Source organism: Pan troglodytes, chromosome 16, assembly GCF_028858775.2.
Source record: "Pan troglodytes isolate AG18354 chromosome 16, NHGRI_mPanTro3-v2.0_pri, whole genome shotgun sequence".
Lineage (NCBI taxonomy): Eukaryota > Metazoa > Chordata > Mammalia > Primates > Hominidae > Pan > Pan troglodytes.
In genome coordinates this window covers 49,604,168-49,627,542 of record NC_072414.2, presented here as the reverse complement: position 1 = coordinate 49,627,542, position 23,375 = coordinate 49,604,168, and the positions used below count along the sequence as shown (strand labels likewise).

General features: G+C 44.6%; 1 protein-coding gene across 3 annotated transcripts in view; it reads right to left on the bottom strand.

Annotated features, from left to right (window-relative positions):
* The window catches only part of MYZAP (myocardial zonula adherens protein), a 93,435-nt gene that overhangs the window by 69,551 nt on the left and 509 nt on the right, over window positions 1–23,375 (bottom strand). For all 3 annotated transcript variants that reach the window (XM_001171951.4, XM_001171934.5, XM_009429219.4), the window contains exon 2: window positions 11,435–11,521. In XM_001171951.4, coding sequence (XP_001171951.1) covers window positions 11,435–11,521 — 87 coding nt within the window. The remainder of the gene's footprint in view (window positions 1–11,434; window positions 11,522–23,375) is intronic.

Below are 23,375 nucleotides of genomic sequence, written 5' to 3'. Positions count from 1 at the left end.
TGCTATCCTTACATTTGTGCTTAAGTTTGGGTAACTGAGCTGTTAAATGGCTTGCAGCAGAGTCAAGAGCTGGCATTAAGTTATCCCCAATTTACTGGACATATAACCAGGAAGAGGAAAAGCTCTAATGAAACTCCCCAAATACCAGGAAACAAAAGTAAGATCTTTCAGTCACAGACTCCACCCAGTTCCTAAAAAACAAGCCAATGACAACACAAGGCTTTGGTGAAATGCATTTCTGCAAAGCAAAGGCTTTCAGAGGTGGACTGGCTTGCAGGAAAACTCAGGTGGCCGGACACAGAGGATCCTGCCCCTGGCCCAAGCAGGGAGATGAAGCCGCCACGGAGCAGGGAAAACACAAGCAATGCCAGGAACAATGAAGTCTGTGGAACACTCCCGAGTGGCCCAGGTCTCAAAGTTGTACACACAGAAAGAGATCAAGATACACTGAGTGAAAAATCATAAACTTCAAATTTTCATTTTTTGTTTGAAGACTGTGTGTTTGTGTATGTAAAACATCTAGAAGGATGCAATCCAGCTCTCTAACGACAGTTTCCTCAGGAAAATGAGATTTCACTTTTTCCTTTATGTTCTTTTGTAGACTTTGAATGTTTTCTGGCAAAAAGAAAAAAGCATTATGTTTGAATTGAACGTTTGTGTAAATGTCAGGGTCTAAATAAAAGGCCCCCAGGAAGGGCACGGCCCCAGGACTCTACCCGCTGGGGAGCAGGGCCATCAGCATCAGCCACACCAGGGGAGAGGACTCCTGAGGCAGCCCAAGGAGCTGATGGTCCCTGACGGGAAAAGTGAAGAAGAAAGTTACTGAAGAAAGAGGAGGGGGAAGAAATTTGTTGTCAGGTGATTTTATTACATATAATATATAATAAAATATATATTTTCTTTAATCCTCACAATGACCCTACTGTGTAAATAGTATGACTTCTCTTATTCCAGGGTAACAGCCTGCAAATGCCTGCCTATGTCTTTCCAAATTGGAGTTCTTTTTTCACTACAATGCTACAGTCAGGAGAGGAACTGGAACTCACGTCTCCATGTAGCATCCCAGGGTCTCCAGCCGTAGGAACCCAAGAGCCTGCTCTCAGGTCCCAGGGCCATTTGGAAGAGGCAGGCCCAGGATGGGGGGCTCTTTCCACTTCCCCTGCCCATCCCCAACCCCACACCTGCCTCACTGCCTCCCTTCTGCTCCTTTAGGAGCCAGCCTCCTTCTTGTTTAAAGGTAGTCACACATGCTGTTCCCTCGATCTGCACTGCTGGGCTGAAATGTCACTTCCTCAAGAATCAAGAACGCCTTCCCTGACCCTTCAGACCCCTGAGGTCTTCTCAGTCCACTCTCACAGCACTTCCCCACGACACTCACCACAGCTGCAGCCCAGCGACTGTTGGTGTATGTCAGTATCCTTGTGTGGGGAAGCCCTGCTTCCCTATCAACTGTAAATTGCAGCAAGTCCAGGGCCTACTTTGTCTTCTTTTCCACCGTAATCCCCAGATCTAACAGTGACTGACGTGCAATAAGTCTCTCAATAAATATTTGCTGAATGAATAGGGAACTTTAGAAGTTGGGAGAGGTCTGGGAATTACTCAGGGTACATAAATATGGTCCAAATGAAGCGAATACCTGTTATTCTTCTTAGATGGAGGAACAGACAGTTAATGTTTACCCCGGTCACAACATGTATACCCAGAAAAGCTGCTAGGAGCATAGATGGCTATCATTTTTATAAAATGTCAGTATGCTTTTGGTCAAAAACTGAACACGGGGAAAAAAAGAAAAAAGCTGATATGTTGAGCAAGATGTTTGTGGCTAAATTTCTCTCCTCTTGTATCCTTTAAAATACCTCCCAGTAAGAAAAGTATTGATTTTTAGGCAGAAGAGCATTATGATGATATTAAGAAACAGTCTCTTTTAGAGAAACATGCTGAGATACAGATGATGTATATTTATTTCCTTATACAGCGTGGATGTAGATGAGGCAGGATTGGCCATGTATTGAGGTTGCTGGTGCTGGAGAAAGGACCAATGACTCATTACATGATCCAGTCTCATTTTGTATGTTTGAAAATCTCCAAAATTAAGTTTTTTAAAACCTCCTTATGGCCAGGCACGGTGGCTCATGCTTATAATCCCAGCACTTTGGGAGGCCAAGGCAGGCAGATTGCTTGAGTCCAAGCATTTGAGACCAGCCTGGGCAACATGGTGAAAATCCATCTCTGCAAAAAATGCAAAAATTAGCTTGATGTGGTGGTGTGTGCCTGTAGTCCCAGCTTCTTGGGAGGCTAAGGTGGGAAGATTGCTTGAGCCCAGGAGGTTGAGGCTACAGTAAGCCGTGATCATACTACTATACTCCAGCCTGGGCAACAGAGAAAGACCCTATCTCAAGAAAATTAAATTAAATTAAATTTAAATTAAAAATCAAAAGCCTCTTTATAATGCTACTTGGTACCAAAAAAACAAATTTTAAAAAATGTACTCTATTAAAAGCCTCCTGGGCATGAAACAATACTAGACAGAATTTGCTTGAAAATAAAAGGCCTGGCCGGGCATGGTGGCTCATGCCTGTAATCCCAGCACTTTGGGAGGCCGACGCAGGTGGATCAAAAGGTCAGGAGATGGAGACCATCCTGGCTAACACGGTGAAACCCCATCTCTGCTAAAAATACAAAAAAATTAGCCAGGCGCGGTGGCAGGCACCTGTAGTCCCAGCTACTCGGGAGGCTGAGGCAGGAGAATGGTGTGAACCCAGGAGGTGGAGCTTGCAGTGAGCCGAGATCGCGCCATTGCACTCCAGCCTGGGCGACAGAGCGAGACTCCGTCTCAAAAAAAAAAAAAAAAGAAAAGAAAAGGCTTAATAAAGTGTAGAATAAAAAGAAAGTTATTACAAAGAAGGAAAATTGACTGAAAGGGCATTCCACACTCCCAACACATACGCAGAATCTCTGGATTAAGCTGTTCCCTGTGAGTACTCACAGCTTAAAATCTACCTACAGGCCCCATACTATGGCTGACCTCCCTAAAGATACATCTGGCAGCCAGTGCCTTAGAAAGAAAGAGCAGCTACAGAAAACTAACTCAGCCTAAATTCCTCTCCTAAGGGATTTACTGGCCATTGAAGAGTCTGGGTTAACAAGGCCAATGATATTGTCCAAATCTTAAATGAGAAGATAGGATCCTACAATGCAACAAGCTCCAAAAAGCCAGGGACAACATCTGCCTTATTCACTGCTCTATCTCTGGTACCCAGCATAAATAGGTGCTCCATAAATACATTTTGAAGGGAAAAAGAAAGATGGAATATTTGGAGTATACAGTCATCCTTGACACTGAGGATTAATCTGTGCAAAAAAAGAAAATCCCTTGGTCAATCAGCATTCTTAGGGGAAATAAGAGCAGAAATGCAGCTCAACATGCATCAAACTGACAATAGCAGACTAACACAGCCAGTCCCCCGCCCCACCAGCCAGGAGGGGCAGCTGGTCACACATCCCGGCTGCCAAAATGCTTGAGAAGGGCCATAATGTGACTCGTGTGACTTCCAGACTGGAAGCCAAGTTATTTCCAAAACTTCTTACTTCAGACCTCTTTTCTCCAGCCAGAGGGCAGCAGCTAACCTGGGACTGCTGAGCACAGAGCCAGTGGGTTCCCTACCCATCTTGCAGGCAGAGGCTGGCACTTCAGGAATGTGCTCTGGCTTGTACAACCTGTTTATCTATCTCAGCAAATTATTTGGCCCAGGTCATTACTCATACTTAACACTGTTTTGCTTTCTTGGACAAAAATGAACATTACCTCTGAGCCCAAAGGGCCTTTCCACAGCCTGGGAAATAAATATTCTCAGAAAAACTGAAACCTTTGGCTTATCAAAATACTTGGCCAGGCGCAGTGGTGTATGCTTGTAGTCCCAGCTACTTGAGAGGCTGAGACAGGAGGAATACTTGAGCCCAGGTGTTCAAGGCAATCGTGTGCTATGATTGCACCTGGGAATAGCCACTGCTTTCCAGCCTGGATGACGTAGTGAGACCCTGTTTCTAAAAAATAAAACTAATTTAGTTATTTCTGACAGTCTCACAGACTGAATAGTGCCCATTTCCTAAGTAAACTCGGGAGAAAAGATCATTTTCAAAGCTTAAGATGAGAAGGAAAAGGAAAGCTTCTAGCCAAGCAGAAGTCCCAAAGAGAGTGGCATTTGTAATGATAGCAGCCTGATAGGAGTGCTAGCGTACAGCTAGTGCACAGCTTCCATGCAGACTAGTGTGCAGCTAGTACACAGCTTCAACGCAGACAATAGTTGCTTAGGCCTAATAACCCCCGCGGAAAAGGGAAGAATACACGGGAGAAAAAAAAATCAGGAACTGCTTTTCTGGAACCCAGGGGTATAGTACACACCTTAGGTAACCTTGACTGATAAAATGTAAATATCCTAAACAGAGTTTCTCTGATAGGAGAAGGCACGCAAGTCAATGTTCCCATGGCAACATGGCCCGTCACAGACCTGAGTTGGAATTGCAAATCCACTGTCTACTAGCTGTGTGCCCCTAAGAAAGTTATTTTCTGTACTTTAAAGAGCTTCAGGGTCCTTAACACTAAAATGGGGATCATACCACCAATTTCAGTGGGCAGTCTAAAGAATACACAGAATAAAACACACAAAACACCTAGTGTGCTAATAGCATACTAGTAGATACTGGGAGTTTCTAGTATCGGTGGTGTGGTTTCTTTACATTTTTGAGTATATGGGTTCCTACTCAACTCTACATGTCTATCTGAATGAGTCTGTCTGTCCGTCCACCTTCTTCTTGGTCTTTTTGCTGTTCTCATTACAGTTGTCAAAGTGGCTCTGACAGCGAAATATTCACCCCCAAAGTGGCCTTGGTTTCTCTTCATGGTTAGTGAATCACAAAGTCTCAGAAGGTTAGAAAAATGGAAAAGAGTTGTATAGTCCAGTGGGTTTTCAGACACTATTCCCAGCTCCTCCTCCGTGTCTGACAAGGTTGTAGGGTGAAGAGTTGGGGGCCTGATGGAGGCAGCCAACATAGCCCTGATCTTATTTCAGCTCCACCCGCTGCACCTTGACTGCTTTACCAATAGAACTTCCACATTTATCAACGTGAATAAAGGAATGTTTGGGGAAACACTGGCTCTAGACTAACATTTCTATTTGCTAGAAGAAGCAGCAAAGACCCCTAGAGATGACCTGACTGGCCCAACCACCACAGGGGTTCATAAGGAAGCCGGGACTCAAACTCTAGGTCTCTCCCCATCCTCCAGGGGCTGTTATCTCTGAGGGGCATGCAGAGTCCCTGGTGTGCTGTCACAAAGGGCAGCCCGGCCCCCACCTGAAGCTCTGAATCATGGCAGCACACTCGCTCACTTGGCAACAGCCCGCGAGGTTGTATAAACAGTCACGCCAAGGACGAGAACTCAGCAGGCTTATTCATCCAAGGCTTTTAAAGGAAAGAGGACTATAAAACCTACTGGCAAGGACTTCCTCCTTTTCAACATTTTATTGGGTTATGAAAGTTCCCAACTCTACATCCATACCCACGCATCTGCTCTCTCTCTCACTCAACATTCTCAAAGATCTAGAGAGAAAACAGCTTCTTTAAAAACAACAGGTCACTGAAGGACACCTCCAAAGCTGGGATGTTAATAGCTATTTAAAACAGTATCTGCCTCAAGCTATTTTATCTATTTGCAAAGGACTTTACCATCATAAAGACGCAGAATCAACTCAGATCAGATTCCCTAAAATTCAACTGTGCAGTGAGGCCCTGATTCAATATGCTAAGTCTGCAATAGCTGGTGTGGGTTCTGTCTGTGTGTGTGTGTCCCTGCATATACACATAGGAATCTGTTGCACATGACTATGGATAAGAATATGGATACATAAATTCAGAGAGTTCTTTGAAAACAACAGGTACTTAATTTCAAAACTATTACCAATTTTAATTTGAATGTTCAACATGTTTATAAACATTATATTCTATATTTATCAATTTCTCAACATGTAATTTGTGCCCACAAACTAATCAGCATCCTCCCTCCCATATTATTAATGATTTTTAATATTCAATATTCAAATAAAAGCCCACAGCTAATTCATCTGAGTTGTTACTATAATTCAAGGTGATTTCCTCAAAGAACCTGTTATGGGTTGAATAGTGTCCCCCAGAAAGATATGCTGGAGTCCTAACCCCCAGTACCTAGGAATTATATGGAGAGCAGGTCAAGTTAAGAGAAAGTCATTAGACTGGGCCCTACTGGTGTCCCTATAAAAAGGAGAAAATCTGGACACAGACACATGAAAATGCCATGTGAAAATCGGAGTGATGCTGCCACAAGGCAAGGATTACCAAGAGCTACCAGCAGCTGGAAGCGGCAAAGAAGAATTCTCCCCCTGGAGCCTTCAGAGGGGGCACCACCAGCACCTTGATCCCAGACGTATGAACTCCAGAACCGTGACAGAATACTTTCGGTTATTGAAGCCATCTCGTTTTTCATGCTTTGCTGTGGCAGCCCTAGGAAGCTAATATAAAACTCAAACATCATAATCAACAAGCATTCATTAAGCACCTACTATGTGCAAGGCAGCCACCTAGGCTTTGGGAAGAGAGAATAAAAAGACTCAACCTCATTTCTCTGTGTGTGTGTATGTGCCTACATATATGTTATACACAAATTTTGCAAAAATATATATCTATACCTATGTGGAGTTCTTAGCAGCACGTGGCTAGGTGCCAAGTGAAAGGGGCAGCCTGGGTGTCCTGTAGGTTAAGGGAAGAGTGACCACCCCAGCACATGGAAGTCTGGGAAGTTATCAGAAGGGAAGTGGGCCTTTAGCTGAGCCTTGAAGGACAGGGAAGACTTAGATAAACTGAGACATGGCAGTGAAGGGACTCCAAGCATGGCTAGGGCCTCAGCAAGGGTTATGAGGAAGGAAGAGATGCTATGTGTTTGGAAAATAAAGACAGGCAGCTTCAGGCAGGAGAATAACTCCAGAAGGTCTAAGGGGGTAAAAACAAAGACCCAGGGCCACTGGCTTTGGCATTCAAAGGGAAGAGATTCAGTGTTTAGTCATTACCTCTTTAATCCATATTATAAACCGGACACTGTGGTGGGCATTTTGCATATATTAGCTTATTTACAATTTGAAACCAGGCATTGTTGTGTCTACTTTAAAGATGAGGAAGCTGTGCATTTGGGAGCTCATCTGTGGTCAGCATAAAGCAGTGTCGGGGCAGTTGATGTCTCCTGAAGGACTAAAAGGAACAGGCAGCCAGGGCATCTGCCTTAGGGATAGGAAACCTCCAAATACACCCCACAAACCCTTGACTCCATAAGAAGGTGCTGACTCTGTTGTAATTGCATCCAGCAGCCTCCAAACACACCTTTGTGGAAATGGGCAAAATACGCCATCCACAACACACCCACATTGGGAGCAATTCCTTTCTCCAATAACTGGAGAACAGCAAACGGAAGAATGGCCCAACTGGCAGCAGCCTCTATGCATGGCCAGCTGTCCCATGACATCGTGGCATCCCCGCAATATTAAACACCTCCCAGAACAGTGTGAAAGACTAAGGAAGGCCCAGGCTGCCCTCATGATGTGCGGCTCTAACAGGGCCCTGGAAATCCTTGAGAAGTCTCACTGCAACAGAAGTCAATCGGGCCATTTACAACTTTCTACTCACATATCTGAGCCAGGTCCAATCCCCTGGCCTTTGCACACAGAAGACGCCCCTTCAAAGAAACCAAAGTTACGTGACCAGGGAGGGTCATCCAGAGTTTTGGCCTCTTGCAATTCCATGGGTTCGAAGGAGGGGAAGCCATGTTGAAACCACATCCAAGGAAGTGGCCCCTACAGAGTCTCCTCGACAGTGCATGGCCCTAGCCCTCAGTGACTCATGCCAGGAACCTGGCCAGGACATGGTGACGAAATCACTCAGGGCAGCCTCCCAGTTACCCCTAGAAACTTCAAGGGCTGCCACCACCCAAGGACTTCATCCCTAGGGAAACAACAGCCCCACCCTCCTCCCCTCTACCCCAGTTCTTCTGCAGTGAGTCACCAATGTGCCACACATAGGCACTTAGACTGCATGCCTGGTCCACCAGGTGTAAGAAGTATCCTGGTGCATACGCTATCCCAGCAGTGCCTGTCCTGTGCTCCTCAGGGCCTTGGAGTTCTCAAGCAACCACAGGAGGGTGTCTGGGGGCTGGGGGGTAAAGGGAGACTGGGAGGACTTGGGCCCCCGTTAGCACCACTTTTGCTTGGTTTGCATATGAGGGCTCAGTAAAACATTTTGATTTTTTTTTAAAAAGAGGGTCCTATTGACAAGTTTGAAAAGCACTATTCAAGCCAAATAGGCAAACTGACAAACAATTTGTTGACTCCACTCGACACAGCTAAACACACGAGGCTCCTTCCTTGGGATTACTTGATTCTTCTTCAGTGGTTACAGACCCTCCAGGGTCCTCCAGCCCCTACCACCCCAGTTTTGGCACTCAGAAACCTTTCACGAACATCTCCCAAGGCATGCAGCTTGGGTCTAACTCCAAAAGACTATATTCCCCAATTCCTCTACCGTCTGTACCAACAGGTACAGCCACCAGGCCCTTGTCCTGTCCCTCACTCCAGCTTAGGCCACTTCTTCAAAAAGTGTTCTAAGCAGCTCTGAGCACCTGGACACAGCCCAGACCCATGTCTTGGACCAAGCCATCAGCTCTAAAAGGGACAGGCAGGGAGAGGAGCAGTGAGGACAGAAGGGGACACTCCCTAGTGACAGATGGCCCCACTCAATTCTGCTCATCAGCAGGGGTGTAGCAGCTGAAGCCTGACCACTTCCACTCTCTGCTTAGGACTTTTACTCCCAAACTTTGTCTTTGGAGAATGTTCAAAGCTACAGAGAAGCTGAAAGAGCCACTCAACTACATAACCATAGTACCATCATCACAAGAAAATTAACATTTATTCAATAATATGTAATATATAGTTCATATACAAAATTGTATAGTCATCCCAGTATATCTTTTATTTTATTTTATTATTATTATACTTTAAGTTTTAGGGTACATGTGCACAATGTGCAGGTTAGTTACATATGTATACATGTGCCATGCTGGTGCGCCGCACCCATTAATTCGTCATTTAGCATTAGGTATATCTCCTAATGCTATTCCTCCCCCCTCCCCCCATCCCACAATAGTCCCCCAGAGTGTGATGTTCCCCTTCCTGCGTCCATGTGCTCTATCTTTTGTATAATTTTTTTTGCCACAATCTAATCCAGGTTCACTCATTACATTTAATGTTATGTCTCTTTAGTCTCTTATCTGCAACAAATTCTCATCTTTTTTAAAAATAACATTGAATTTATTGAAGGATTCAGGCCAATTGTTTTGCAGAATGTCCCACATTTTGGTTTTCTGTTTCCTTATTATTAGATTCAGTTAAACAAGTTTGGCATGAATATTACATATGTGATGTTGTGCACCTCTTAGGTGAATCACCTCAGAAGTCATGTAACATCAGCTCCTTCCACTATTGGTGAAGTTAGTTTGGATCACTTGGTTGAAATGCTGGCTGCCTGCCTACTCCACTGTGAAGGTACTGTCCCTTTAGAATCAGTAATCCGCTGGGGTGATACTTTGAGAATATCCTACAATAATCTTTCACCAACTTATTTTTGCATCTATTGATGAGTATACCTGGAGGTTACAAAACAAAGATTTTCTAAACTTATTAGCTAGTGTTCTATAAAAAAAGGGAGCCTTCCCTATTTTATCCTCTGATCTCGTGCCTCTACTCCCCTTCTCCAATTATCACTATAAACGTATGGATTTTTTTTAATATTCGATGTGTTATAACCCATGACTGTCATTATTCTTTTTGATGCTCCAGCTGTTCCCATTTTGGCCAGTGAAAGCCCATTCAAACTGGCCGCTAGGTCCTTTACTAGGACCCCATTCATCTCTGAGTGAAACCTTATTTTCCAGAGGTCCTATATCCCCCTCATCTTTTCCCTTCTGCAATCCAGAACTAGCTGTTTTTCTGGATCTTTTTAGTGGAACTCATCCACTCTTTTTAGGCAGATCAGCAATTTTACTCCTCACCTTTCTCCAGTCAGAACTTCATTTGCTTTTCTCCCTACTTCCTTTCCCTGGCATTCATCATTTGTATCAGCACAGGCAGCTCTCTGTCCTTGGTAGAAAGTGGGGAGGAGAGGGCAAGGAGAGACAGAGACCTACGGTAAACTTAGGGACATTATCAAACACTTAGCCATCGATGAGAAGCTTTCTTTTTTATAGTTGACCACATTAGTGGTTAACTCTAAAGCAAGCTTGTATTTCAAGAGGTCACTATGTTATGACTCCATTTATGAAATTTATATCATTTTATTTTGTTTTACTTTATAATCATATAAAATACATGCTCAAGAAAAAGTACTGCCTACTTCCTGGCACCCCTACCCCTTCTTTTACTTTGTCTCCATCAGCACTTACCACCTCCTAACCTCTATAAAGTTGTACTTATTTTGTTTACTTCCATTCTTGTCGCACTAGAATATAAGTTCCATGGATGACAGATTTGGTTTACTGCTTTGTTCCCTACTATATGCCTACTGTATACAACAGTGCCTGGAATACAGTAGGTGCCCCATAATTATGAATGAGTAAAATGGGTCGGCCAGGACCACAGGCCTAGAGGTCAGCAGGACCTCCTCTTTATCCTTCAAGCCTCCAACTTCACTGTCACCTCCCAAGCAGTCAGTTATTCCCTTCTCTGTGTTCCCAGATTCCGTCATATAGGGCTGGATCCTAACACCTGAAATATCACATCATCGTCTCACCCAGAAAAATGCAAATTCCTCTAAGGCAAGGACATACTTATCTTCACGGCCTCAGCACTTAGCACAGGAGCTGGCACAAAAATGTTTGCCGAATGCCTCCTACCCCCAGCCAAGAAAGTGCCCTTTCCCTGCACCATGCTGCCTGCCAGCCTTTCCTCTCTTCTGCGGGAGCAGAGCCCCCGGCTGCTGCTCCAAGCTGCTGAGAAAGGTTCCAACCCCGCCAGCTGCTCACAATAGGCCCTTTGAAGCAACTGGATTGGGCTGTTTCAGGAAAACCCACGTTCCCCGCCACAGCACCTGTCACTAAGACCAATGTCCCTGCAGCTTCAAGGTAACACAAAGCCATAGTGTTCACCAAGAAACAAGAGCAGGGCACGTCGCTGGCAGAGCCGGCTAGGGAGAGCTCTCTGTCTTCTGGGAAGATGGGAGATGAGGTGGGAAGGTTGACAGGGCCTTCTCCTCAACAGAGGTGCAGACACTCAGCCTCTGGGAATGGCCTGGTTAGGAGATGGGAGAGTGGGTTAAGGGTATAGAGGCTGGAACTTGTTGGGGCTTTGCCTCGGAGATACCTTACCTGCTCTTTTCTCTCAATCTTCTTTTCACTTTGCTCAGGAACTGGACTCTCAGGAGGTACGGTCAGCCGTAGTCTGCAAACATTTGCCTAGAAGAGAGGGAAAGGAGAGGCCAGTTAGGAGTCAGCATTTGGGGCAGAAAGAGCCAGATGACCTTGGGCTTCTCACAGCCCATTTCCCCTACTTCCAATGGGGAACACTGTCCTGATCATACAGGAGCCATAGAGGAGATAAGGCCAGACTTACCTTCACAGTACCAGGCCAGCCTGGTACAGCACAGGCACCCACCACCCTGGGGCTCAAGGAAGGAAACTACCAAATCACTTGATCTATTTCAAACATTTCTTTACCAATGGCTCAGTTTCCATAAGAATATTTATAGAATGATCTCATTTCACAAGTATAGGCAAAAATATAGTTAGAGGGAAAGAAGCCAAAATATACACAGTGGATATCTCTATTGGGAAGGGAGGGTGCTTTCTACTTGCCTACATATTTAATTTTTCTACAATATACATGTACATGTTTAATCACAACTTTTTTTCAAAGAAGTCCATATACCCATGTTCATAGCAGCATTATCCACAATAGCCAAAAGGTGGAAGCAACCCAAATGTCCATTGACAGATGAATGGATAAACAAAATATGATTTATACATACAATGGAATATTACCCAATATTAAAAAGGAAGGAAATTCTGACACATGCTACAACATGGATAAACCTTGAAGACACTATGCTAAGTGAAATAAGCCAGTGGCAAAAAGACAAATACTGTATGATTCTACTTAGATGAGGTACCAGGAGTAATCAAAATCATAGAGACAGAAAGTGGAACTGTGGTGACCAGGGGGTAAGGATACAGGGAAAGTTAGTATTTAATGGGCATGGAATCCCAGTTTGGGAAGATGAAAAAAATCCTCGAGATAGATGGTGGTGTCAGTTGCACAACAGTGTGGATGCACTTAATGCCACTGAACTATACACTTAAAAAGGGTCAAAATGGTAAATCTCACAAGTACATTGCTACAATTTAAAAAAAAAGCTGTCCCTGCTTGTTGGATACAGACTAAAAGTAAGACAGTTAGCTGGAAAGGCTTAGGAGAAGAAAATATAATGCTTATGAGTTTTGGTAAGACATCTGACTCCTTAATTAGCTATGTCACCATGAATATTTGTCACTAGTCACTGAGATTCTCATGTGAGTTTATTAAAGGCTGCCAAAAAATTTCACTGAAATATCGGATAAAGGTTCCTAAATGATTTTTTAAAGTCTAAATTGCACCATTTCTGTTAAAAATAAAAAAGCATTGTACCATTCAGTGAGAGAAGCTACAATTTGTGTGATTTATCATATTCTGTTGACAAACGGTGACTTAGGAGCAAAGTCATTTTCCTACTCAACAGAGGGAAAAATGGACTACTATAATCTGTAGTACGAGGGGACAATAGCAGTAATAATAGTAATAGCTAACCATGTATAGGCATCTTCTAAGTGTTTTACAGGTATTTATTCATTTAAGCCTCACCACAAACCTATGGTAAGAGATTCTCTTACCTGCCCCATTTTTCAGACGAGGAAGCTAAGCCTCTGAAGGGTTACATGGCTGGGAAATGACAGAGCTGAGATTTGAACCCAGGCAGTCTCCGAGTTTTACTTTCTTAGCTCTTATACTCATGGTCCCCATCACATGCCTGAAATGCCATGTGGGCTCAGTTCGCAGGAGTGCTGTTGGCTCCCTAATATGGGTTGAATTTCATCCCCCTAAAATTCATCCATTGAAGTCCTGACCGCCTTCCTGGCATCTCAGAATGTGACCTTATTTGAAGACAGGGTCTTTACAGAGGTAATCAAGTAAAAATGAGATCATAAGGGTGGCCCTAAATCAAAATGACTGGTGTCCTTATAAGAGTGGGAAATTTGGGGACAGACACACATACAGGGCAATCATCATATAAACATTAAGACGACCCATCAACAGCCAAGGAGAAGGGCCTGGAACAGATAGTTCCTTCACAGACCTCAGAAGAAACCAACCTTGCCAACACCTTAATTTTGGGCCACTAACCTCCAGAACTGTGAGACAAGAAATTTCTGTTGTTTAAGCCACTGGCGTTGTGGTAGTTTTCATGGCAGCCCTAGCAAACAAATCCTCTCCACCCCCGTCCCAGTCTGGTTGGCAGGTTCACAGATCTGCACTGGTCCACAGGGTGGCCTCTTAGCAAAACCACCCTGCAGCCTAGAAGCCCAGGGCTAGAGGGAATGTCAAAAATCTCTTGAGTTCAACCTGCCCACCTATGAAGAAACCCAACACCCGAAAATGTACCTGACAGGTGGCACCAACCTGTTCATTTTCCATGAACAGGTTAGGGAGCCCAGGTTTGGGACCCATGTTAGCACCTCCACATACACCATTGCCACCCTCCAAGGCATTGCATTTTGCTACCAGGCACCTCTAACTTGCTGATCTGAGCTTACACCAGAATTTCTACCTAATGGACCCAGGGTTGTCCTCGGACTGCAAACTAATTCCCCTTTTTCTAGACAGTCCTCCTGTCCCTTGAACTTCCTTTCTTCTAGACGAAACAACCCCAGTTCTTTAAATCACATAACTTGGTTTCAAGATCCCTCTCCATCCTCATCCTCCTCTTGGCAAGCATCATCCCCCAGGGGCCCCGGAATCAGATGTGGCCTGATCCCCAGGGCTATCATTGCCTCTTGTGCGGCCAACTTTACAAGCAACCTTCAAAGCTCACCGTCAGTCATGTTGGCCAAAAAGAAACCAAGCCATACTATCAGGTAGCTCTCTTTCCTGGTGGGCAACAACACTGATCTTGAGTAGGGAATCTTGAGTCCCTCCAGAGAAAGGCAACTCTCTGGCTCCAGGCCCCTCAGACTGGTTGAAACCAGTCTGACATTTGCACAAGCATCAAAGTGTAACCCAGACCACATAGACAATCCAAACCTGTGGTGCTCAACAATCTCCTATTAGGCTGGGTCTAGTCCATGCATAATTCTGCAGGGAAAAGGAAGTCCTTTTCTCCTGCACCACATCACACACACACACACACACGCACACGAGTGTGCACACACGTACATATATGCCTATCACACATACACACATACACAGGCTCCAACATCTACCAGCTGTGTGTCTATGGGAAAGTTACTTAATCTCTCTGAATCTCAAGGGTAAAATGGGATAAAGGGAGAGTGTCACATAGTAAGCCTCTATGAATATTAGATATTTTTATTTTTATTTGATTATTTATTTATTTTGAGACTGGGTCTTCCTCTGTCGCCCAGGCTGGAGTGCAGTGGTGTAATCATAGCACTGCAGCCTCAATCTCCTGGGCTCAAGTGATTCTCCAACCTCAGCCCCCCAAATAGCTGGGACCACAGGCATGCATCACCATGCCTGGCTAATTTTTTATTTTTTGTAGACACAGAGTCTTACTATGTTGCCCACATGGGTCTTAGACACCTGGGCTCAAGCAATCCTGTCTCGGCCTCCAAATGTGTTGGGATTTCAGGCATGAGCCACTGCACCCAGCCAGATATTTTTACTATTATCTAGATATTATCATCATCCTATATGCTTCAAAATGAAACAGACCTGCTTAGCCTCACAGTCCTGTTTCCATGAAAATAACAATTTGGTCAATGAATCAGAGACATTAACACTGTAAGTGATGACTTTCAGTTGGTTGATTATTTTAGAGGGGTAATCCTTAATGGTCATAATTTTCAGAAAGGGGGTCCCATGGGTCCAATCACTCAAAAGTTAGATGGTCCCTCCCCTGGCTTGAGCCCATTCTTCATCTGCCCATCTATATTCCTCAACACACTTCCTATGATGAGCTGGGCAACCCTTATATGAAGCTCTCACACTGAGCAATACCCTGAGGTATACAAAGCCACAAGGTAAACAGAATGCATAAAATAAAATGAACTTGTAAAATAAAACATATGACCTCAAAGACATTTGGCAGTTGCAGCAGGTGCTTGAGGCTACTGCAGCACCCTGTCTGAAGTTTACTCTTGTCAACAGAGGTGCTTTGATCAAAACATTAAGGAGCACAGCTAGTTTTTCTTTAATAAATACTGACCCACTGATGGACTGGCTGTTCAGGAGCAATTTAAACCCAGCTTAGAACAGAATCACACATCTTCCTTACAAGACAGCCAAATGTATGGCCATGGGGAAAAAAGAAAGTTGCAGAACAAAACATTAAGAATAATCCCATTTTAATTTTTTAAATATACCCTGATAACTTGTGTAGATGTAGGGGAAAGATATTCTTAAGGAAACAGATTTCTGTGTTGGTGGCAACGATGTTAAGATATGTAAGTTTTTGATTAAAATAACAATAGTAGTAATAGTAATAACAAAGACTGGGAAAAAATATGTCGGGAAGAGACAGATCCAGAAAGAGACTAATCCTTCCACAGGACTGCTTCAGGAGCAGCAAGGGGGACATTCTAAAGGTCTAAAAGGTACTCTGAATCCCTAACAGAAGCACTAAGGACAGTAACCCCTGAACCACCCATAAAGTTGTCCGAGTACAGTCTACCTTCCTCCATTCATTCACCTTCTGCAATCTCCCCATGGGAAAATCTCCCCCTGAGTAACATCAAGGCAGCATTCCTTACCTCCGAGCATTTTACGAGGCTGATCTCCATGGTCTCCTGAAACTCGGATACACAGAGATGCCCCAGGCTTGGCAGTGCCTGAAAGGCAGGTAGGGCACTTTATTCCCAGGGGTTCCCAAAGCAGCTGGTTCAGGGCTTGTGTTATGCACAATGCGAAGAACTGCATCCTACCCTGAACACCACTGCTACCGAACCAGCTGTCCCTGGGGGCAAGGGTTCCTTCCAGGAGATCAAAGCAGGAAGCTGGACTCAGCATACTTTATTACTCAGTTACTGAGCACCCATTATTTGTGAAATATTTTTAGGGACTATGAGGGTACGACGATGGCAAAAAAAAAAAAAAATGCTGTGCCTCCAAGGAGTACATAATCTAGAAATATACCCAAACAAGGCAATCAAGAACACTTGGAATAACCAATACAAGGTGTAGAGAGACAGGATAGCTTTGTGGTTAAATCATAGTGGAAATGTACTTCCTGGCTTCCAGTATTGGTTCTGACACCTACTAGCTTTGAGACCTTTGGAAAGCCACTTAGTCTTCAGTGCTTCCATTACTCTAGTTGTAAAAAGAACTAACAATACTATACCCTCTTAGGAATGTTGTGAGGATTAAATTAGCTAATGTGTGTAAAGAGCTTAGGACAATTTCTGGCACGCATTAAGCACTCTGTAAACATTCTTTATTATCATGGGAATATAGGAAGAAGAACACTAATCTTAATGGGAGGTGGGAATATATGGGAAAGTCCTTCAGGAAGGACCCTCGGGATACAATTTGAGCTGGGTATAGAAGGACAGAAAGGACTTTACAGGTCAGTGAGGTTTGGAGAACCCACCATCATAACAACAACAGACAGCTATCAGGCAAGACGTTCTAGTCTGTGCCAAACACACAGATGTTGGCAAGTTCCAAGAATAAGAACCTGCAGCCTAAGCCTGGGTAGGACAGGCAAATGGACAAACAGATAGGGGCTGAACTATCAATCTACAAATGCATGATAGAGAAGCACTGGCTCTAGTCAGAAGACAATGAGGAGCCATTCAAATCTTTGGAGGAAGTGACTAACATTCAAATCTGAGTTCATTTCAATAATCCAACTGGTCATTTTTCAGTGCCTCCAGTGTTCCATGCACCACACAATGTACGGAAGGGAAAACACAGGGGGAGTGATCAAGTAAGCTTTGTACCGTCACCACTTATATAGCCCCTACGGTGCTTAGCATAGTATCAACACATGATGGGCGCTCGCTCAGTGTTGGGTTTTGTAGTTTTTTTAGGTTGAACTAAAACAAAGTAAGAATATACCTGAAACTCCCTGGAGTGCCTTGCACTTTCTTGAAACCAAACCCCCTGGGAAGGATAGCAAGGGAGGGACAGGTAGCATTCAGGTTTCCTCCACAAGAAAAAGCACAACAAAACCCTTTTTGGCAACTCAGGGCCCCTGGGGAGCTACATGGGTCCCCTCAGGCCTTGTTTCTGACCCTTTTGTGGAGATGAGGGCCTGGGTCTCACTTAGGGGGTACTCTGCGGATCCAGTAACATCATGCTCTCAACTTCAGGCACCTTGGCTCACCCAGGGGAAAAATATCTATCTCAAATAAAAAGGGAGTGGAGAAGATGATTCAGGGAGGTGACAGGGGTTTGCCAGTTTACAAAGATGGATTTCCCTAAGGAAATTAGCCAAGTGCATTTACATTTCTCTCAGGCCTGTTCCACTTTGTGACTGTGGGTCCCTGCCCAGCTCCCCTTAATGATAAAAGGTGGGGCCCTTGTAAGTGTGGCTGGGGGGAACAGACCCCACACTCTCTGCTCAGCACAAGGATCAAATCCCAGGAGCCTGCAGCAGGCTGCATGCGGAACAGTGTATGCCTCATCTAGATTAGACCTCTTGGCTCTGCTGTGGCCCTGAACTTGAAGCCCAATTATCTACATCAGGGTGGGGCAAACTTTTTCTGTAGAGAGCCAGACAGTAAATATTTAGGTTTTGCAGGCCCCTGTGAAAACCATTCTTAGCTCAGAGGCATACAAAACATTCCTGCTCTCTGTGGCTGTGTTCTGTACCAGGCACACAATGTGCCCCAAACGCCAAGATCCGGAGAGAAAACACAGGTGGATGAAGGCACACAAAGATGCCAGTGTGACTTGGAGTGCGAGGACTCCCCTGCCCTGCCCCATCACCACCCTGCCCTTCATCCCACAAGGCCCAAGGGACCTTTCTGCAACACTGTCCCAGGAGTGTCTGCATTTCCAAGAAAGCTATAGAAGGGAGTAATGCTTAAAGAAATATTCTTAGCCTTGCTGCACATTAGAATCGCCTGGGAAGCTTCCTAAAAAATACTCATGCTTTTCTGTACTTGAAGATGTTCCCATTTAATTGGTATGGGATGAGGCCTCGACATGGCTATTTTAAGCCTCCCAGTGATTCTGTGTATAACTGGTTGAGAACCACTGACTGAACCAAACGGATGAAGCTCCAACTGTGCAGCAGGATGAGGCAACTCGAATATTTGGAGGACTTCCCAGAACTGTCAAACTCCTCACCTGGGCCAGCATTCCCATGTATTTGTCACCCATTTCCTGCCCAGGTGGGTCAGAGGTGATGGGATGGATTTAACCCAAGGCTTCTCTTCCTGTTTTTCCATTTGCCAATTCAATGTTAACCGTGGCTCCTCTACGTAGGACCTGGTGAGATTTCTGTTTTTAAGTGCCTATTCCACCAGGCCTGGGGAGGGGTGGTTCCTAAGCCCTGTCTTCCAGTAGGTAATCACAGGTGACGCAAGTAATGGTGGCATGCACAGGCCTCTAGGGGAACACGAGAAGGAGGGTTGAGGTTTCAGGGCAGGCTTCCTAGAGGAGACAACACTCATCAGAGGAGAAACATGAAGAAAAGCAAAGAGGCAAGGAACAGCATCGAAAGCTCGGGGAAATGGCAAACGATTTGGAATATCTGAGAAGACCACATATAGGGAGGGGAAACAGGACAGGCACGGGCCAAACCAGAGGGCCTGGATGCTACACTAAGGAGTGTGAACTTTTTCCTGGCAGTACTGAGGAGGCTCTTGAAGCAGACGAGTCAGGAGACTAGATTTAGCATTTTAGAAAGATCACCCCGGCCTTTAAGAGTGAAAAAGAGCCAGGAGTGTGGTTGACACTTAGAAACTATCACTCACCAAAGAGGGAAAGAGGTAAACACCACTGTATTGCTCTTCTGTGTGCTGGAGAAGTACTGGAATTCCATAAGACCATAAGGCATGATGAGTGCTGAGAAGTATCTTGGGTTGAAATATTTAACATGGTCTCTAGTTAGTCAGCCCTGGGCCCACAGCTCCTTGAACTCAATTAGACAAGAACATTTGAGGCTAATTGACTTCAAAGGCTTCCCCAGTGACCAGGGCTTAGTGACGCCAGCCTCCAGGTCTCTTGTTCAGATATGGATGCACAGCATAGGTAAACTACAACAGGGACCTCATACGCAGCACTCCATCAGTGCCCCCAGAGACAAATGGGTCAAAATCACATTCCATATCCTTTGTAGAAAAGCCATGGGAGCTCCATAAATGTCTAGGGGAAATCAAGTTTCCTTACGAGTCTCCAGAATTCAGGTCTGTTCATCCTATATCAAACAAGGCAATGTGAAAGATCAAAAGCATAGAGCTGGGCACCTCTTTTTCTGAGCCTACAACCATCATTTTTGACCAGCACAGGTTTAAGCCCTGCCCTTAGCCCAGAGGACGCCTTGGTTCCAAACCCTCACAACTTAGCCCAGTCAGGCAGCAATGGGACATAGGAGAGGGGCACATTAGCCAAGGAACAATGACTAGCAGGCCCATTCCAGTGTTTAACAGAGGAAGTCTTTGCCAAATAGAAAGAAATATCAGCAAGGGCAGGCTAGGAGATAGTCCTATCCTGTGACCTTGTTGGGTTTTGTTTTTTTTTTTGTGCCAGTGAGGGGTCACGATAGCAGCAACACCAGCCAACAGTCTTTTATTATCAAGAGAGCAAGGTGCTGGAGAAGATCCTTGACAGATCTATCATTCCACAGCCCAGGATCAGAACAGCTTAGCCAAAAATACTCGGCAGTAAGTATTGTGCCGAAAGGTCAGTTGTGTGACCCGGTTGTGTGCTTTGTGGGGAAGCCATAAAGCAACACATGCCTTCCCCGCAAAGCACACGACCCAGCCACACAACCAACCTTCCATTTCAAAGGCCCATTTAGCAAGACTAACTGATATTTATAAAATTCCTTTCAAAAGCATGAAGCAAGGTCAATATTTTAAAAATCGTTTCCCCCCATTCCCCAAGGTCATCTTCTGGCTGTGGTTATTCTCCAGTCAATTTGTCTTCCTGCTGTTGCCATAGATAAAACTATTTTTAGTGCACAACTGGTTTGAAGGAAGTTTTTTTAATTTCACAACTTCTGCTGGTTGGCATCCATAAATGCCTTTCAGAGCTTTGTTTATCAGCTGACAGAAATTACTCTCTCCACCTGCTGGTGTTTTTTTCCTTGAGAGGTGATTTCAGATAAGAAGGAAATACAAATTGCAGGTGGCAGCCATTGAACAAAGGCTAACTGGTGGCAGTCCAGCCAGCCACATAACCCTTGGCAGCTGGCTCGCAGGAGTCCCTGCTCAGTGTCAGCTGTCACCACCACTTCTGGTTGGCTTGAATATCTGGACCCACATAGGCTGGTTTCCCCTGCAGTCCCCAATTTGATGAGCTCTTTGGATGAACCAGAAATACAATTTTAATGGCTAACATGTTCAACACCATCACTTGTCCACCATCAGAGAGGAATAACAGAACAATACAGTATTTGCTGAACAACTTTCAATGAAAGGTACACTTCCAATGATTATTTGGTCTACAATTTTACTTTCAGGACATCCCGTTCCTGCTTTTCTAAACAATAGGTATTTTGTCCCAAAGCAGGTCCAATTTGCCATCATGATAAAGTAGTCATGTGTCACTTAACCGTGGAGATGCATTCTGAGAAATGCATCATTTGATGATTTTTGTCGTTGCGTAATCATCGTAGAGTGCACTTACACAAACCTAGATGGTATAGCCTATCACACACCTAGGCGATATGAGATAGCCTACCATTCCAACCACTGTCATATATCCTGGCTACTGTTGACTGAAATGTGGTTATGCAGTACATGACTATATATGCCAAGTATTCCATTGAGATGGTTATTTCCTCCTTTCAGTATCCCAGTAATGTCAATTCCCCTACAAATTCTACTCATCCTGCAAGATGAAACTCAAACATCACCAGTAGGCGGGGCTGGGTGGCTCATGCCTGTAATCCCAGCACTTTGGGAGGCCGAGGCAGTTGGATCACTTGAGGTCAGGAGTTCAAGACCAGGCTGGCCAAGATGACAAAACCCTGTCTCCACTAAAAATACAAAAATTAGCCAAGCATGGTGGTGTGCGCCTGTAGTCCCAGCTACTCGGAAGGCTGAGGCAGGAGGACTGCTTGAACCTGGGAGGTGGAGGCTGCAGTGAGCCGAGATCATGCCATGGCACTCCAGCCTGGATGACAAAGTGAGACTCCATCTCAAAAAAACATACCTTTAGTGACAGGCCTTCCCCTGATGCCTCAGGAAGAACCTTTATTTTAGCTTCTACAGAACTTTGTAAACTCTTCACCCCACTATAACCATCACCACTTTGTTTGATGTTAGTTTGGGAAAATGTCTGCCTCTACAGGTAGGGCGGACCCCAATGCCAGCCCTTTACCACACAGAGAAAGGTTTATGAATGTTCAATAAATCAATTAATCAACATCTCACAGCTTCCCACCACACACACAATCCCCAGCACACACACACATAGTACCTGTAACATCTGCAAATCATGAGCAGAGCTAGAAACCATAAAGATGGGCAGAACCCTAGACCCTTTAGATACCTTCCTTCCAGAAACAAGTACCAGTGTACCCAGGACAGCCCTGAACGGCCTGATCCCGAGCCCTGAGTTCTCCAGTCCAAAATACGTCTGCCATCTTATTCAAAAGGCAAAGTCTTTTCAAGAGTGTCACAATGTGCCCGACAGCAAAGCACCTATAATTAAATAAATACTCCAAAGGAAATGTTTGACCCAAAATCTTCGGAAATGTTATTTGTATACTAGTCACATTTGTATCAACCCACCGTATTAGGTTAGGTACCCCAACTAATCCCCACCTCTGGAAGGGAAGTTACAGAGAATTTCATGCAATTCATGCAGTCTGGTCACACATATGATCCTCTCAGGGCTCAGGGTTAGCTTTTCAGTGACTTCATTCTTTCTCAGTTGCAATTGTGTTCAAATTGAGAAAGATTTCCATAGAAAAATACAAACACCCAACTTAGAGTAAGGCCAGGACTGTGGTTGAAAACCCCCTTGGACCCAATGTAGATCTTACTCTATGATGCTAATGATTGGACAACTGGAGTTCTGTCAACCTTGGGCATGAGCCAACTGATGGATTCTGGGTGTGTGTGTGTGTGTGTGCGCGTGCGCGCGCACATGCGCATGTGTACACAACCTAAGTGTCTGGTGAGTGCACGCACACACACACCCCAGAATCCATCAGTTGGCCCATGCACAAGAGTAACACATCTTTCTTCTAGAGCTAAGAAAGACAGCTTATAAGGTGACCACCATCACTCGCTTAAGGCATGTAAAAGCAAATAAGCAGGTCCAAGCCTGCACGCAGAAAGGACCAGTGCGGGTTTTGCTTTGGACTTAACCACCTGTTTAAATCTTGAGGAAACACGATTACGGAAGTCTCAATCAGAGCAAAGAGGTACCAAATGATAAGTATTGAATATCATGATAAATGGAAGAACTAAAAAGCCACAAGCCAAGCCCCTGGCTGTGGCTCTAAGGTGCTGACCCTGTTAGAAAGATGGAGCATTTCTTTTATAGAGCATCTGGAGAGATGGGAAAAGATGCCACAAATATCAAAAAGAAACAGCACTTCCAAAGGGAAACCTTCCCTGGAGATGCTGTCCCAAGCTTTCAGTGCTGCGTTGTTGTCACTGTGCTAATATTTAAATCAGACAGAAGAAAGTGGTTTACATAAACCGGAGTCCCACACAGTCGGGACTGTGCAGCCGGCTGCTGTTCTGGTTTGCACAGTGGTGCCCACCTTGGCTAACCCCACTCCAGAATTACCCTATCACTAGTGGACACAAGTGACCCCGTCTTTCTTTTAATTAATGGAAGAAGGAAAGTTTGAGTTTTAAATACATTCATTACTTTTGAGTCTCAAGGTAGGGACACTGCACAAATGTCTTC